Source organism: Callithrix jacchus, chromosome 11 (genome assembly GCF_049354715.1).
Source record: "Callithrix jacchus isolate 240 chromosome 11, calJac240_pri, whole genome shotgun sequence".
Lineage (NCBI taxonomy): Eukaryota > Metazoa > Chordata > Mammalia > Primates > Cebidae > Callithrix > Callithrix jacchus.
Genome location: NC_133512.1, coordinates 78,370,907 through 78,388,692, shown reverse-complemented (window position 1 = coordinate 78,388,692; position 17,786 = coordinate 78,370,907). Strand labels below are relative to the sequence as shown.

At 36.4% G+C, this 17,786-nt stretch overlaps 2 protein-coding genes across 3 annotated transcripts in view; one reads left to right on the top strand and one right to left on the bottom strand.

Moving 5' to 3' along the window:
- The window catches only part of LAMB1 (laminin subunit beta 1), an 86,188-nt gene extending 77,323 nt beyond the window's left edge, over positions 1-8,865 (top strand). For both annotated transcript variants that reach the window (XM_035254108.3, XM_002751747.6), the window contains exons 28-34: positions 207-410; positions 1,068-1,212; positions 3,291-3,498; positions 3,705-3,846; positions 6,407-6,583; positions 8,262-8,421; positions 8,560-8,865. In XM_035254108.3, the coding sequence (XP_035109999.3) occupies positions 207-410; positions 1,068-1,212; positions 3,291-3,498; positions 3,705-3,846; positions 6,407-6,583; positions 8,262-8,421; positions 8,560-8,696 (1,173 nt within the window). In that variant the 3' untranslated portion in view covers positions 8,697-8,865. The remainder of the gene's footprint in view (positions 1-206; positions 411-1,067; positions 1,213-3,290; positions 3,499-3,704; positions 3,847-6,406; positions 6,584-8,261; positions 8,422-8,559) is intronic.
- A 4,217-nt stretch (positions 8,866-13,082) lies between these two features.
- Positions 13,083-17,786, bottom strand: part of DLD (dihydrolipoamide dehydrogenase) — a 28,508-nt gene continuing 23,804 nt past the window's right edge. The window contains exons 9-14 of the mRNA XM_002751744.6: positions 16,991-17,181; positions 16,102-16,272; positions 15,593-15,782; positions 14,989-15,126; positions 13,945-14,034; positions 13,083-13,850 (exon numbers count right to left, since the gene is read on the bottom strand). Coding sequence (XP_002751790.3) covers positions 13,785-13,850; positions 13,945-14,034; positions 14,989-15,126; positions 15,593-15,782; positions 16,102-16,272; positions 16,991-17,181 — 846 coding nt within the window. The 3' untranslated portion in view covers positions 13,083-13,784. The remainder of the gene's footprint in view (positions 13,851-13,944; positions 14,035-14,988; positions 15,127-15,592; positions 15,783-16,101; positions 16,273-16,990; positions 17,182-17,786) is intronic.

Below are 17,786 nucleotides of genomic sequence, written 5' to 3'. Positions count from 1 at the left end.
CTTCCATGGTTTCCTTGGAAATAAGTAGGTTACCTTATTCCTAAACTCTCTGCTCCTCTCTCCATTGTCTCCGAAACACTGTTTTCAAGCACCCTTGCTGAGGACCACCTACACGTTCTCTGTGGCCACCCAGGCCCTGCACAGCTGTTTTGCTGCAGCAGATTTCACTATCTGAATCATTGTGCCTGATCCTTGGCTTGTTGCAGACCTGTGGAACCCCCCCAGGGGCCTCCTGTTCCGAGAGTGAATGTGGCGGGCCAAACTGCAGAACTGACGAAGGAGAGAAGAAGTGTGGAGGGCCTGGCTGTGGTGGTCTGGTCACTGTTGCACACAACGCCTGGCAGAAAGCCATGGACTTGGACCAAGATGTCTTGAGTGCCCTGGCTGAAGTGGAACAGCTCTCCAAGATGGTAATTCAGTGGATGGCCTCAGTGTGTGTTACCTTTCTCTGTTTGCTTTCAGCTGTGAGGATCTGAAAGGGAGAAATCAATTCTAAATGTTAACTGAAATGAAAAGGGCATACGAGAATCATGTTTCATTGAGGTCAGAAAGATAGGGAGAGATTTTCTTCACAGATAAAGAATCTGCTTTCTCCTCACCAGAGGAGAATAACACATGCTTTAGGAGCAAGAAGTTCAAAACACTAGAGGATAATATGAGATAACCATGTTACTTATCGGACTCCGGGGTTATAAATACATCTAGCTGTACTACAAAAATTCTGTATTAAGCAACTGAGCATTTATTCTTCTAAAGTGATACACACTTTTTAAGTATTTATGTGGACACCAGAGAAAAAGATTGCAGACTATTTTATAGGCCAGGAGTTAAAAACATTGTAATACTAGTTCTATTTACATAAGAATACTGTACAGGAATCTCTATACTGAATACTTTCAGTCTGTAAGAATACAGTACTTTATTGAATAATGGGAAAAAGTTATTTCCCAGACACATGATTTCAAGTACATAGTTTTTCAACATCATTTTTTGGGCCATTTCCAATACTCTGGTCTCCTTTAGAAAGAGTGAAAGCCTTCCATAAGTAATTTATTCTTCATATTCAGGTCTCTGAAGCAAAACTGAGGGCAGACGAGGCAAAACAGAGTGCTGAAGATATTCTGTTGAAGACAAATGCAACCAAAGAAAAAATGGACAAGAGCAATGAGGATCTGAGAAATCTAATCAAGCAAATCAGAAACTTTTTGACCGGTAAGAAGTTTTTTCATCTTACTTTCAGACATTTGCTTCTTTGTGATTCTCTGTGTACATTTTAGATAAAATCAGTTTCAGTCAGGGTAGTAAGTGACATTTCCAAATAAGAAAAACATCTGGCCAGGCACGGTGTCTCACGCCTGTAATGCCAGCACTTTGGGAGGCCGAGGCGGGTGGATCACAAGGTTAGAAGTTAAGGACCAGCCTGGTCAAGATGGTGAAACCCCGTCTCTACTAAAAAATACAAAAATTAGCCGGGTGTGGTGGCAGGTGCCTATAATCCTGGTTACTCGGGAGACTGAGGCAGGAGAATTGCTTGAACCTGGGAGGAGGAGGTTGCAGTGAGCCAAAATTGCACCACTGCACTCCAGCCTGGGCAACAGAACGAGAATCACTCAACCAAAAAAAAAAAAATTAAGAAATGTTTTGATGTCATAAACTTACATATGTGTATCAAATAACCTTTTCCATTGTTACGCAGATACAGACACACCTGATGGGATACTGAGCCAATCAAAAGTCAAATACTTACAGTGAAAATTGAATTTGGAATTTGTTAGAGATTACATACAATGTCATTAGAACCTTAAAGAAGTGGAGTCTGTTATTTTGGCATTGCCCCAAAAGCTTTGTAATGCCATTATTTACAGGATATTATACCTTTAGTTAGTTAAGAGTGTTGGTAATCACAGTTAAAGTGTTACCAGTAAAGATGGTTTTGGCTGGAAATTACAGAAAACTCTCTAGTGAAATGGATTTAATCAAAAAGGATGTTAATTATCTCACTTCTTACTAAGTTATCCAGTAGCGAAATAGCTTCTTGGGTCTGCAACCCATGTACTTTTCATCTTTCTACTGTACCACCTTGGGCATATCAGCTTCATTCTCAAGCTGGCTCCTTATGGTTACAAGGTAGCTGCCAAAGTTCGACTTCACATAAAGACAAATAATAATGGAAGAAGAGACCACCTATTCTTGTAGCTTTTTAAAAAGGAGGAAGTCTTCCTTCCCTAGAAGCCTTAAGCAGTCATCCTCAAATCTCACTGACCAGAAAAAAGTCACATGCCAATGCATAAATGTCACTGGAAAATGGAGATGTGATTACAGTAATTGGCAAACCAATAAAGATTTAATGCTGGGTTGGTAATTTTACCTGACTTAGGAGGCAGGTACCTTAAAAAAAAAAAAAAAAAAAAAAAAAAAAACACTATTCTGTTAACAAGAAAAAAGTCATGGCTAATGAGGAGTGAACACTATTTGCTAAGGATATCTTAGGTAATATTCCATGGAAGCCATTGTTCAAATATATATTTTATTTGAATAAATCCTCTGGGGTCCATTTTTATGTTCAACAGTTTAAAACATACACAAGCAAAGCTTGAAAGTAAATGATGTGACATATTTGAATTTTAACTTTAAACTTTTTTTTCACCACCGTCTACATTTTACATTGGAACTCCTTAGCTTCATTGACAACCCATTATCATGGTTCTCCTGCTTCTGTAATTTTCTCCCTTTCTATAATTTCCAGAATCTAGATAATTTGTAAGAAATATCATATCTCTTGTTAAAAAAAAAAAGAAAATATCAGATCTCTATATTTGCATTTACAAGTTTCCAAGATATTAGTCCAACCTTAATTAAAAGATTTCATTGCCTTTAAGTCCCAACTTTAAACCCTGGCCCTCTGTGGTTTTCCACAATCTTCAGATTCACTCTGCTGGACTTTCCTGTAACATGTCTGCCCTTCCTGTCTCCCCACCCACAACTGTCCTTTCTTCTTTCATATTCTATTATCCCTTAAAATCTGATCTGCTCCTCATCTTCCATGAAGTTTTCCCTCACTAGCCTAAAACCAATTCTAGTACTCAGTTGTCTGCAGTGACTTTTGCGTGTGTGTAGGTCTCATCTCCCCCTGAACCCCAAGACAGATTATAAACTCTTAAGTAGGAAGTCAGTGTCCCTTGGTGTGTAACCCCACCGTGCTAGTCCATAGTAGATGACCATTAAATGGTTGAATGAATGAACCATCTATTCTTTTCACCTCTTTTTGGGGACATCTTTGCTTTTCACAGAGGACAGTGCTGATTTGGACAGCATTGAAGCAGTTGCTAATGAAGTCCTGAAAATGGAAATGCCTAGCACTCCACAGCAGTTACAGAACTTGACAGAAGATATACGTGAACGAGTTGAAAGCCTTTCTCAAGTAGAGGTTATTCTACAGCAGAGTGCTGCTGACATTGCCAGAGCTGAGATGTTGTTAGAAGAAGCTAAAAGAGCAAGGTATCTAAAGGCATGGCATCTAAGGGGCTTGTTTTGTGTATCTAGCATGGAGTAAAAAGTAATTATTTAACCAATGAAACTTCTAAGGAAGACCTATGTGAGTCTCTCTGGGTCATTTCAGGAAGGCTCTTCTTTAAAGAAAAGTGTTCTTTTCTGAGAATACTTTTTTCATGTGTAACAATATATTATCTCATTATTTTACTCAGCAAAAGTGCAACGGATGTTAAAGTCACTGCAGATACGGTAAAGGAAGCTCTGGAAGAAGCAGAAAAGGCCCAGGTTGCAGCAGAGAAGGCAATTAAACAAGCAGATGAAGACATTCAAGGAACCCAGAACCTGCTAACTTCGGTAAGCATACATAGTCATTACAAACATATTACAATCATCATACATACGGGAAGACACCTACATAGACACTTTTATCAGAAAGTGCATTTGTTATCTATGAACAAAAATTCTTACAACTCAACATTAGAGGATTCCTTTAATTTTAATAAATCTAAACTCCCTTTGCGTGGATGCTAAAAGTAAGTAGAGATAAAAAGACTCTGAAGACACTGGGCCATTATATCTCATCTCATTTTCTCCTCCACAAAGTCTGAGAAAGATTAAAAACTCCTGTTCTTGGGCAGGCACAATGGCTCACGCCTATAATCTCAGCATTTTGGGAAGCTGAGGTGGGTGGATCATTTGAGGTCAGTAGTTCAAGACCAACCTGGCCACATAGCAAAACCCCTTCTCTACTAAAAATACAAAAATTAGCTGAGCATGGTGGTGCATGCCTGTAGTGCCAGCTACTTGGGAGGCTGAGGCAGGAGAACTGTTTAAAGTCAGGAGGTAGAGGTTGTAGTGAGCTGAGATCATACCACTGCACTCCAGCCTGGGCAACAGACTCAAAAAATATAAACATTCCTATTCATTAAGGAAACCACATGTACTCTGTTCAGTAGTATGAAGTATAATCTTAATTTCAAAATCCAGTTTTAGAAAACTGTCTTGATGTTATAAAGCAGCCCTAAAGCAACTTACATGGTTAAGTCTCAAGATTTTGGTGGTTTTGAAAACAGTCAATCTGCCTCCAATACCCAATTCTAGAGGAACCTAATAGACAGCTCATAGCTAAACAATCTGTTTAGATTGCATGGAAAACTTAATGTTTTTTATGATGAATTTACTGCAACTACCAGATATTAAAAGTACTCATTAAGAAAATAATTTTTCATAGGAATCTAGTGCTTTGCTCTAAAAATCCTCTTTATCTCTTAAAAGAAGTAATATAAACATAATTCTATTTCATTCTTTAATTTCTCAGAGTTATTTTCTTTCCAATTTTATGAGTTTCTGTTAGCCTTCTCAGGCCAATCTCCATGTCTTTAAAACCTGAGAAGATGAATTTTCAATGTGCTTTTCTTATCATTAGTTGGTAAAAACCTGTCTTTCCCTATTCTATTGTTGTCTGTTACATGAAGGCCAATAATTTTTCAGCCAATTTTCCTCCTTAAATTTCAAGCATCTATAAGGCTTTTTATAAGGCTATGTGTTAGAACTTAGAAAAATCATGTTTTCCCACTAGACTATAAATATTTTGATATTTTGATCTCTAGGTTTTTCTGTTTACTCAGTGTGTTGTTAATATTTTAGTGACTAAGTCAGTGACTGTACAAATTATTATTTTGAAAGCTAGGTGCAGTGGTGTGTGACTGTAGTCCCAGCCACTTGGGAGGCTGAGGTGAGAGGATCACTTAAGGCCTGCAGTTTGAGACTATAGTGAGCTATGATTATGCTTGTCAACAACAGTCAGGAACTGCACTCCAGCCTGGTAAATATAAAAAGACCCTGTTTCTTGGGGGGAAAAAAAAAAAGCTCTGAAAAGCAAATTATTAGAAAATATTGAATTAAAGGTGAAATATGTGGCTTGATGAGGCAAGTTAATATAGGGGTTCTGGTTATCAGGGGCCCTAGGTGGGAGCAGGAAGTGTTTTAGGTCAGTAACAATAAGAAACAGAACCTCTAACTTTGCTCATGAAAGCTTATCAGAAAAAATTCACTCAAACTTTATTTTTCTAAGAATTACATTCTAATTAAAGGATCCTTAGGTTTGAAATACTTAAAAATTTTAGCCTATGTCTATACTGACCCATTAACTTCATTATAACAGTATTGTATTCAGAGTTAATTCTATGTAATTAGACCCATCCTTAAAGATCATTTTAAAGAAAAACTGATTCTTTTGTCATGGGCCCAACTGCTTACTCTGTCTAGCTTTTAAAAGTCAATGTATATTGACTCTACTTTGAAAGGAGATGAGCTGTGGATGCTCACCAGTTGCCCAGGTATTTTTTCCCCTAAATGACTGAGTTTTTAGAGTTTACAGGCTGTAATGTTCCCAGACCATACATCATCTAACAATTCTATAGATATTCAAAGAACAGCCCTAGTCTCCATGTCTTTAGTAATTAGCTGAAATCTCCACTACCACTAGAGTTTAACATTTATTTTCCTACTCACATTAAGTTGGAAATTTATGTGGAAATCTCTCTTCACACAGCTGCTTATTTGTCAGTGTTCTTTAGCCAAAGTTTGCAGATGTTTTTAAAATGCTTTTTCAACATATCAAGCTCCCTGGGGAGTAGTTTTTTTCTTTTTACTATTAGTAAGAAAAAATTTTACATCAATCTCAGCTTAGATCATCAGAAGTACCAAAAGAATAAAGTGAATATATGAGATGTAGCAAAGACTAAAGTAGGATACTTCATGAAACTTTTCCTGAAATATTCTTTTTAGCAATTACTTCTTTTTGTCTAAAGCAAAATAGCACAGTGGACTTTTAAATCTTCCTCCAAACTTGTACTCATAGTAATTCCGTTTCTTAAACTAATGGCTTGCTGGAAAACTGACATACTTTTAGATTGAGTCTGAAACAGCAGCTTCTGAGGAAACCTTATTCAACGCGTCCCAGCGCATCAGCGAGTTAGAGAGGAATGTGGAAGACCTTAAGAGGAAAGCTGCCCAAAACTCTGGGGAGGCAGAATATATTGAAAAAGTAGTATATTCTGTGAAGCAAAGTGCGGAAGATGTTAAGAAGGTATGTAAATCTTTGTAATTTCAGAGCTAAAGGAGCAACTGGTCTCCTCCTTGCCTGCCTTAGAGTAAGGGACATGGACCTAACAAACATTAAATGACCTGTTCTGAAACAGCAGTCCTTAGAAATATGGATGGGAATGAATATGGAAGTATGTAACAAATATGACTGAAGCCCTCAAATCCAAACTTGGACAAGAGTTTAGAAGAATGGAATTAACTTGAAGTCTTAAAATAGGCTTTTTTTTTTTTTTTTTTTAAACCAACTATACTGGCCAAAACACATGCATATTGAACTTGTATTTCTGTGCTGTAGTCGATTAAATTCTTCATGGCATACAGTAATTACCAGGCCATTTGAGAATATTTTAAAAGCAGGCTGGAACAGGTGGCAGGAAACCAAATCTTACCTCTTTGAGACTCACTTTGAATTAACTACTCCTCACTTCTCATTGGAAGGCACTATATTTTGCAGAGAAAATCTCACACAAGCCAAATTTTTAATCAGAAGCCATGTAATAACTGAAACACATGTTCAGTTTCTAAATAATGCTTATTTCTAAAGAGAACATGAAAAGCTTGGTGGTAGCAGGTGGGGCTTAAATCCATTAAATCAGTGGTCTCCAACTTTTTTGGCACCAAGGACCAGTTTCCTGAAAGACAATTTCTCCACAGACTGGGGGGTGTGGATAGTTTCAAGATGAAACTGTTCCAGCTCAAATCAGGCCTTAGATTTGATAAGAATCATGCAACCCTAGATCCCCTGCAATGCACAGTTCCCTAGAGAGTTCAGGTATCACCAAAAAGTGGAGCTAGGGCAAGAATACTCACCTGCCCACCCAGTTCCTAACTGATCCCTAGGCCCCCTGGGGGTGGGGATCCCTGCATTAAAAGACCTAATTTCAGTATCTAACTCCTTACTATTCAGAAATTTACCTGGAAGTTACTGTAAGCTTTTCATGCATTAACTTCCTACCTCTCTAGGTTGGGAAAGGAGAAAAGTTTACTGCCACAATATCTGACTGCCGTCTTTCCTGTTGTGGTTTGTGTAGTTTCCTGCAGTTCTGAACACACAGATTTCCCAAGTATTTTGCATAATGACATCACAATAGAAAGAAACAATCTCTTGAAATGAAACTTCCATAAGTGGCTATTTGAATAATTTCTAAAAAGAATCATTTGCAACTGTCTTTCCCACCCCACACCCCATTTCTCTTCTCCCTCACTTCTTGCATATGCTACAATCTTACCTTTCCTTCCTATATATCTTTTGTTTAATCTGTCTTTTATCATCTAGTCAAGATCCAAAGGTCTTCCCTTTCTTCAATATGGGCTTCTCTAATCTACTTTTGAAAAATCTGCACTTCTCTATGTAACTCACAATACAATTATGCTACAACTTTTCTATAAAAAGTGCTAATCAAGAGAATTGGCACTTAGCCCTAAGAACTTGCTGCAACTCCACATTTTTTTGAAATGTTCTTCAAAACATGTCAATTTTGCATTCCATTCCACTGTTTTAAGATAAAATTTTAAATTACTTACCAGTGAATAACTTGATGAAGCTTAATCTCCTTGGTGGCCCTTAATCCAGAATGCATGCCATGATTATACTATTGCTCTTAAATGTAATTACTAACACTAACATTACCATCTCTTTCTGTCTAAATGTGGAACTGCAGACTTTAGATGGTGAACTTGATGAAAAGTATAGAAAAGTAGAAAATTTAATTGCCAAAAAAACTGAAGAGTCAGCTGATGCCAGAAGGAAAGCTGAAATGCTACAAAATGAAGCAAAAACACTTTTAGCTCAAGCAAATAGCAAGCTGCAACTGCTCAAAGGTGGGTCTTTTCACACTGGCTTTTTTTTTTTAATTTTAAGGCATTCATAGTTTACTTAAAGTGAAGAATCTATTCACTTTGTCTTTAGATTAATATAGTATAAATTGCTCAGACTTTATATAAATATATCATCCACAGATTTAGAAAGAAAATATGAAGACAATCAAAAATACTTAGAAGATAAAGCTCAAGAATTAGCGAGACTGGAAGGAGAAGTCCGTTCACTCCTACAGGATATAAGCCAGAAAGTTGCTGTTTATAGCACATGCTTGTAACAAAAGAGAATGGGCTATATAAAATGGCAAGGCACCCCCCCCCCAAGGTAAAACAGCTACATTTTAACAACTGAAGTAATGATCTTGAAAATAAAACTCATTACCTATTTAATGTTTTTAATCACATTTTGTATGGAGTTAAATAAACTACAGTGCTTTTGTATATACATTTTTTGGTGTACTTCTTACTTTGAGCGCTGATGAATCCCTTTAACACAGAAAGAATGTTACTTTCACTGGAAACATGGATTTATAAACAAGTTTACTGCCTCCATAAAGACCCTAATTTACATTGTCTATAAATAGCTATTATATTTGACAGGTAAAGGGTCCTCTAAAATTCCACACCCTTGACTCCCCCTCCCTGCAATCACCTCACAGTGGGATTTCCAGGTTGAGGTTAAGGAGGACAAATCTAGTCTATGCTACCTTCACTATTCCAATGGTTGCTTTGTTGGCCCAACCACCAAAACTTGTTAAGTATTCCTTGCTTTAGAAAGGAGAAAAAGCAACATTTTAGAAAATCAGCAGGATTAACTAGGGCTTGTAATTATTACCACCTAGAATAGGACCAGGGTTGTTAAGGGGAAAGTTTCAGTTAAATCAGGGCAGGGTTTACAGATATTGCTTCTGCGAGTTTGAGCTATGCAACTACAGAGCAAAGATTAATGCTCTAATTTCTCAGCTTTTATATTGTATTTTGTATGTGATTTTGCAACTAAAGATTCTCTGCTAGTCTGTAGGTGAGGCCACAGGATAAAGACAATCTATGGAAAGTAACTGCCAGGCCCATGTCAACTTTATAGCCTAACTAGCTGGCTAAAAGCCCAGCAGCCCCTGTGTTTTTTCCACACATTCTTAGAGCAAGACTTGTGTGGACCACTTAACCACCCCCACATTCAACACAGCTGCATCTGAAACTGGGCCTGGACAAAAGTTATGTAAACAGCTTTAAGTTAATAAAACAACTTTCCTCTGGCCCAAAACAATTTCACTTTATTTAGATTATGAGAAGAATTGGAAAAAACTACTTTAAATTTCATATGAAACCAAAAATGGGCCTGCATAACTAAGATAATCCTAAGCAAAAAGAACAAAGCTGGAGGCATCATGCTACCTATCTTCAAACTCTATTACAAGGCTACAGTAACCAAAACAGCATCGTATTGGTACTAAAACAGAGAGAAAGACCAATGGAACAGAACAGAGGCCTCAGAAATAACACCACATACCTACAACCATCTGATCTTTGACAAACCTGACAAAAACAAGCAATGGGTAAAGGATTATAATTAATAAATGAGGTTGGGAAAACTGGCTAGCCACATGCAGAAAGCTGAAACTGGATCCCTTCCTTACACCTTATACAAAAATTAACTCCAGATGGACTAAAGACTTGAGCCCTAAAACCATAAAAACCTGAGAAGAGAACCTAGGCAATAACATTCAGGACAGGCAAAGGCTTCATGACTAAAACACCAAAATCAGTGGCAACAAAAGCCAAAAGAAACTAATGGGATCTAATTAAAGAGCTTCTGCACAGCCAAAGAAACTATCATCAAAGTAAACAGGCAACCTACAGAATGGGAGAAAATTTTTTTGCAGTCTACCCATCTGACAAATGACTAACATCCAGAATCTACAAAGAAATGTACAAGAATAAAAAAAATTCCATCAAGAAAGCGAAGGATATGAACAGACACTTCTCAAAAGAATACATTTATGCATGCAGCCAACATGGGAAAAAGCTAATCAACACTAGTCATTAGAGAAATGCAAACCAAAACCACACTGAGATACCATCTCACACCTGTTAGAATGGTGATCATTAAAAAGTCATGAAACAGCAGATGCTAGATAGAGAGGATGTAGAGAAACAGGAACCCTTTACACTGTTGGTGGGAGTGTAAATTAGTTCAACCATTGTGGAAGACAGTGTGGCGATTCCTCAAGGATCTAGAAATAGAAATTCCATTTGATCCAGCAATTTCATTACTGGGTATATATCCAAAGGATTATCAATCATTCTATAAAGACACATGCACACATATGTTTACTGCAGCACTGTTTACAAGAGCAAAGACTTGGACCCAAACCAAATGTCCATCAATGATAGACTGGATAAAGAAAACGTTGCACATATACACCATAATACTATGCAGCCGTAAAAATGGGTGAGTTCATGTCCTTTGCAGGGACGTGGATGAAGCTGGAAACCATCATTCTCAGCAAACTGACAAGAACAGACAACCAAACACTGCATGTTCTCTAAGTGGAAGTTGAACAATGAGAATACATGGACACAGGGAGGGGAACATCACACACCGGGACCTGTTAGGGGTGGAGGGCCAGGGGAGAAATAGCATTAGGAGAAATACCTAATGTAGGTGATGGGTTAATGGGTATCGCAAACCACCAGAGCACACGTATACCTATGTAACAAACCTGCAGGTTCTACACATGTACCCCAGAACTTAAAGTATATATTTTATATATAATATATATATATTATATATATTTTATATATAATATATATATTTGATATATTTAACATAATATATATAACATATATAATGTATATAACATATACATTATATTATATATATATATAAAAGAATCCTAGTAACTGGCAAAATGGTCATAACTTATCATCTACTACAGTAACTATATTAAGTATTTTACTTAAAATAGTAGAAACACTCCCCATTCCTTTTCAGCTAAACAACTAAAGATCTCACTTTGAAATTAATTTTTTTTTTTTTTTGAGGCGGAGTTTCGCTCTTGTCCCCCAGGCTGGAGTGCAGTGGTGTGATCTTGGCTTACGGCAACCTAAGCCTCCAGGGTTCAAGTGATTCTCCTGTCTCAGCCTCATGAGTAGTTGGGATTACAGGCACCTACCATCACACCAGGCTAATTTTTATATTTTTAGTAGAAGCAGGGTTTTACCATATTGGCAAGACTGGTCTCAAACTCCTGACCTCAAGTGATCCACCTACCTTAGCCTTCCAAACTGCTGGGATTACAGGAGTAAGCCACTGCTCCATGCCAGTTGAAATTACTAATTTTAATCAGTTCAATGAAGTGGATAATCTGCCTTCACAAGCCACGAAAATATTGAGAGCTTAGTAGACAACAGTAAGTAAACATTTAAAACTTGTTTTATTCTTAGGACTTCATTCCCCACCCAAATATATTTCATTCTCATATTGAATGTAAACACTTAAATATGGATTTAACTATTTTGTGTCCCTAGAGCTAGGATTCCATGTTAAATTATATTTCACTACTCCCTAACTAGAAACTTATTTTTCCCTGAGTAAGAGACATGTTGAGATTTAAATAAACTAGCACTTGACACGATACTGGGATTTCAGATTTTTAAAAAGATGCAGCGTTCACTTCCAGTAATGGCGAAGTAGCACATATCGGACCAACCCTCCTGCTGACAGCAACTGCAAACTCTGAACAAAACACATTTTAGAAAAAACTGTAAAGGCACTGGAAAACAACTATAAACAGGTGAAAAGCAGAGAGGAGCTGGCACTTAAAAAGTGAACAGCACTGGCTCAAAGTCTCATTTTTAATAGGTTTTGACTTGAGGGGGAAACAAAAGCCAAGTTTTATTGGATAAGGATCAGAGGACAGAATATGGGGCGACCACAACAGCTGGAACATAAAGGGGAAAACCCCAGAAAAATAAGAGGGAAAAGAAGGGGCAGACTTTCTTCTGCCCAACCTCTGGTTGACTACTGAACTATACACTTGCATCGGAAAGACTTCCAGCAGCATAGGTAAATCTAAAACAACTGAGAAGAGATTTCAGCTGCTACCACCTACAGGGTTTGGAGGTGGTGTTCAGCCAAATTAACTGCCTACTAAGACAACAATCAATTTTCTTCAGAAGTATGTAACAGAATCCAGGGTGTTTACTATACGCCACTCATAATGAGCATTAGACAATCTATGCTATCTATACTAAATTTCAGAACTACTTAATGAATATCATTCTTAAATTTAGTTATAATATGCAAAAGCCTACTTAGCATTTAGTACTCTGTTACTTAAGTTTCACAGGACATGGCCATTTTAAACACCATAGACGCAACTTTATAATACTCTTTAAATAAAGTCATTTACCCAGCCAAGGAAAACAGATTAAAGACTCCCTTATGTTGTACTTCTCCAAAAGCATATGTTAAACATTTACTAGGTGTCTCTAAAATAGATGAAAGGACAATGACTTTAAAATACCTTAATATTGTCACATAACATGAAAATAAAGATACATTCAGGCCTACAAAAGAAATAAGAACATACACTAGAGGTAGTCATAAAAAGAAAAAAAAACTACAACCATCTCAACACGTACTCATAACAACCAATAAATGAATATTTAAGACGTTTATTTCAGTATCTTCATTCCCCATTGTAATACATTTGAATCCACACGTAATATTTGAGTCCTGTAAATAGACTCTCTTAATTTGGGTAACTATATAATTACCCTTCAGAGTTATAGACAACAATGGAATCTTAAAAACCTCTTAAACACATAAATTCTACCCCTTAACTGCAAGAATTTAGGGGTTAAATAAGTGAGAGACCCTTTTTGACTTACATTATTTGGTTTATAGACAGCTGAATCTTGTTTGAATGACTGACTTGTTTCCAATATGAAAACCAAATTAAAAATATCTTGATCACTTTGCTTCAAACACAACTGTTCAAAGATCAAATTCTAGCTCCATCTGTGTAAAATTCAACTTTTCTATATCAGAGAAAAAAAAACTACTTAAATTCAGTGGCATTGAATCTTTCATGAACAGCATGAAAATAGGAGTTGACGGAGATATTCCAGGTACAGTAAGTAGCTTTTTGTCTTACATATGAGTGCACTGAAACAAAATACTAAATATATGTAAAATATAGATATGAGTATTCCATCTGTCCAAACCTATTAAATACCTTCCAAAAGTTTCATAATTCAGTCCTAGAAATTCTTGGAGCTGTGTGCATATCCTGTCCAGGAATGTGACTTCTACAAAAGCTCCCAGAAAATTTCAGAAAAAATATATATAATCTTCTAATTCAAAAGTTGATTGATTTGCCAAATGACGCAGCAAGATTTGCTTCTCTAAAAGCTTCTGATAAGGTCTGCAAGGGAAGAAATTTAGAATTAAAAACCAAGTATTTGTGGGTTAGAAGAAAATTCAGGCAACCATCAATTCTTTATGTTGTTAATAATTACCGGATGTGCATGACAGACTCTAGCTATATCTTCACAGGATGCTCCATATTCCAAAGCAAGAGCAGCTTCATTTACCATTTCTCCAGCACCCTTTAAAATAACAAGCCAAGTAAATTTGCTTCCATGACAAAAACTACATGCTAATAGGATAGCAATGGTTAAGAGAGGAAGCTTTTAGATCTGAAAATCGCCTTAAATCTGTTTCTGTATCAGCTGAAAGAAAGTCAGAAAAAACAACAGAAAAGGTGACACAGAAGAACCTGGGCTTTGGAGCCAAATGGTTTTCGATTCGTATCTACCATTTACTACTTTACCCATTCACTGGTTCTGTGTGCTTCCTTCAGTTTCTTCACCTCAAAAATAACAGCATGTATCTCACAAAGCTGTTGTAAAAATAACAAAATGTATACTAAAGTGACACAGTGAGCACTCAAATATTCTATTCTCCTTATTGTTATATCAGATACAGGAGATATCTACAAGAAAGATAACATACTTTAGCCTCAGTGGTAGGAAAGGTTTCCCTTAGGAGGTAACATTTGAGATGAGACCTAAACAATAAGGAGCCAGCAATTCAAAGATGTGGAGCCACAACAGTCTAAGCAGAGGGTACCTCAAGCACAAAGGCCCTAAAATTCAAACATTTGGCCTCTTGTGAAAATGAGAGAAGGTCCATGTCACACAGAATTAATCAGCAAAGGAGAGGAGAAAGAGAAGAGGTCAGAAATGTAGGCACAAACAGATTCAGTGAGGCGCTGTATGTAACAATCTGAAGTTGAAAAGCACCACTGGAGGATTTTAGGGGCATAATCCGGTGTATATTTTAAAGACAGAATCTTGGCTCCAGTATAGAAACCAGATGATACAGTGGGCAAGACTGTGAGAGTGCTGCTGGTATCCTTCTAGAAATGATACACAGAGAGGCCATATTCAAAAGTTTTGCTGGAAATGAGTAACCTCCAAATAACAACAGGTGGTTTACAATTAATAAACAGCAATGCTTTCTAGAAATCTTATGGATTTCTCTGGTTTTACGATACTCACTGGTCCAAGAATATGTGCTCCCAGTACTCTGTCGGTCGATTTCTGCCCAAGGATCTTCACCATGCCATCTGTGTCAGCATTTGTCTTAGCTCTGCTGTTAGCAGCAAATGGGAATTTCCCAACTTTGTACTCAATACCCTGTGAGAGACATAAAAAAAGAATCTACGTAAGTGCTGGAAGAGTTCATTCCAATTTGTAAAATCATCTACCATTTGATCAGAAATAAATCCCAAGAAGGCAACTGTACACAAAGTACATACAAGACCCAAAGGTCTTGTTAATGAAGATATAGTTAATGAACTATATCTTGGGCACAAATGCAAGCCAATACAAATGTCTGTCCATCTGGTTATATTTCAAAGCCAAATATAAAAGATTTGGAATTACTAGTTTTTTAATACAGGCAACTTCTCCTCCTCTCAATTACTGCTGAAAAATCTGTGAACAATCTCTTTATAATGCTAACAAGGGAAAAACATATAAGCTAAACAATGATATTTCACAGCTGTGAAATATATTAATGTAATAAGATGCTGTTTCTCAACCACCATTGTCACTGGCACAACTCACACACTAGGGTAAAACCACCCACGTTCAGAGTTACCTCTTCTTTCAACTGCTCTTCTGATTTGCCAACCCAAGCAACTTCAGGGTGTGTATAAATCACTGATGGCACACAATTGTAGTCAATGTGCACAGCACCACCAGCCATTCCTTCAACACAGATAATGCCTTCATCCTCTGCTTTGTGAGCCAGCATTGGACCAGCAACTACATCACCAATAGCATAGATACTACCACAGAAATCAAAAGAAACAAAATGAATTTCTGAAATCACAGCTACTTATCTTCAGTTACATCATGGTAACAAAAGTAAAAGTTTCCAGTAAATAAGTCACCAAAAGATAAATCAAATGCAACTCTTCAAAAATCTATGAATTCACCTTCTCATCTTTGAGGAAAACTTCAATTATTTTTTGATTTTACATTTTGTAAGTTTACTATTCTTCCCCAAAGCCAAGACATATTTTAAGCATACAAGTCTTACTTTTCGAAACACTGTTTGAAATCAATTTTAAAATTACTGAAAACGCAGACAACTGTCCAACTTACTTTGGAATTTTAGATTGGAATCTGGTATTGACTGGAATTCTACCTCTGGGATCTAGTTCAATTCCCAGCTCTTCTAGTCCCAAATTCTTAGTAAAGGGTCGTCGACCAATGCAAACTAAGAGTACATCACAAGTGATAACTTCAGCTTTACCACCAGAAGCAGCTTCAATACTAGATAACAAACAGTATATAAATGTTAAATACACACCTACATAAATTGATAAAAATTTAAGATCAGAAATTTCTCAAGCATTGATGACATTTTTAACAATTAAGTTTATTTGACTGTAAATCGAAGAGTCAGATAATGAAAGAGAGCTATCATAAAATCTCACAAAAATCACAGACTAACAAAACAGCAGTTAAGAATATAGGTCTTTGAGTCACAAAAATCCACATTTAAGTACTGACTGCCACCCACTAGCTGTGTGATATTAAGCAAGTTAATAATTAAACTATTTAAATACTATTAACTATTTAAGTATTTATTTAAAAACTAATTTATTAGGTTAAATACCATTAAAGTATTTAATCAGTAGAGTGCCAGACATATAGTAAGCAATCTTTTATTATTGATTTCCCCATGTATCTGTGTAAACATGGTGATTTAATTTACTGAATATTGGGAAATTAAATTTTTCTGAAAATACTATAGAAAGGTACATTACAACAATGAAAATATTGGATCAATCTTTCTATAGCATTAACCTAATCATAAATTTCAACGTGCTAAGGCAATAATCTGATAAGCGACTGAGTTATATTAAGCAATATAATGACCTTATGCTAGAAAATACCCTGTATTTCCTAATCTGATTTTGAAACTTGAGTATTTTGCTTAAAGAAATAGACAGGGATGATACATCAAAAACAAATGATGTATACTTACGAAACATCAATTTTTCCATCTGACTTCTTGGTAGCACCAGTAACCTTTGTATTCAATTTAAATTTAAACCCCTGTTTCTGAAGGATGCGTTGAAAGTTTTTAGATATCTCCATATCAATTCCAACTCCACCTACATGACCTAAAAATTCAACTGCTGTGACATCTGCACCAAGTCTTTGCCAAACTGAACCCTGCAAATAATAAAAAACCCCAATAAACATAAAAGTTTCTATAGCAAATGTTTACTAAATCATATTAATACTTTATTGCAAAATATTTTCTTCTTTGACTGGTATGTTCCTATGAGAAGCTCTGAGGTTTAAAATTAACCCTGTGTTAAATATGTATAACTTCATACATTTATCAACTTATTCATTCAACATCTGTTGAACATCTTCTACAAACTAGCAAAATTTTAGCTTCTAGGCATATATTAGTGAACAAAGCAAAAATCTCTGTTCTCAGGGACCTTATATTCTGGTAGGGGACATGGATAAATATGTAAAATTCATGTCAGAAAATAAAGTGCTACAAGAAAGATAAAACAGGAAGTAGAACTGGGACTACTGGTTACTGGGATTACTATTTTAGATAGCACGGGTGGCGAAAGCCTCACTAGGAGTAACATGTGCACAAAACTTGAAGGAGTGAGGCAATGAACTATCCAGTTAACTGGGGAAAGAGTGTTGTTCTAGGCTGACGGAAACAGCAAGTACAAAGGTCTTGAGGAAAAAGAAGTAGGCCACTAATCACTGACGTTTGCAGAATATTAAATTGGCTTCATATTTTCTTTTCT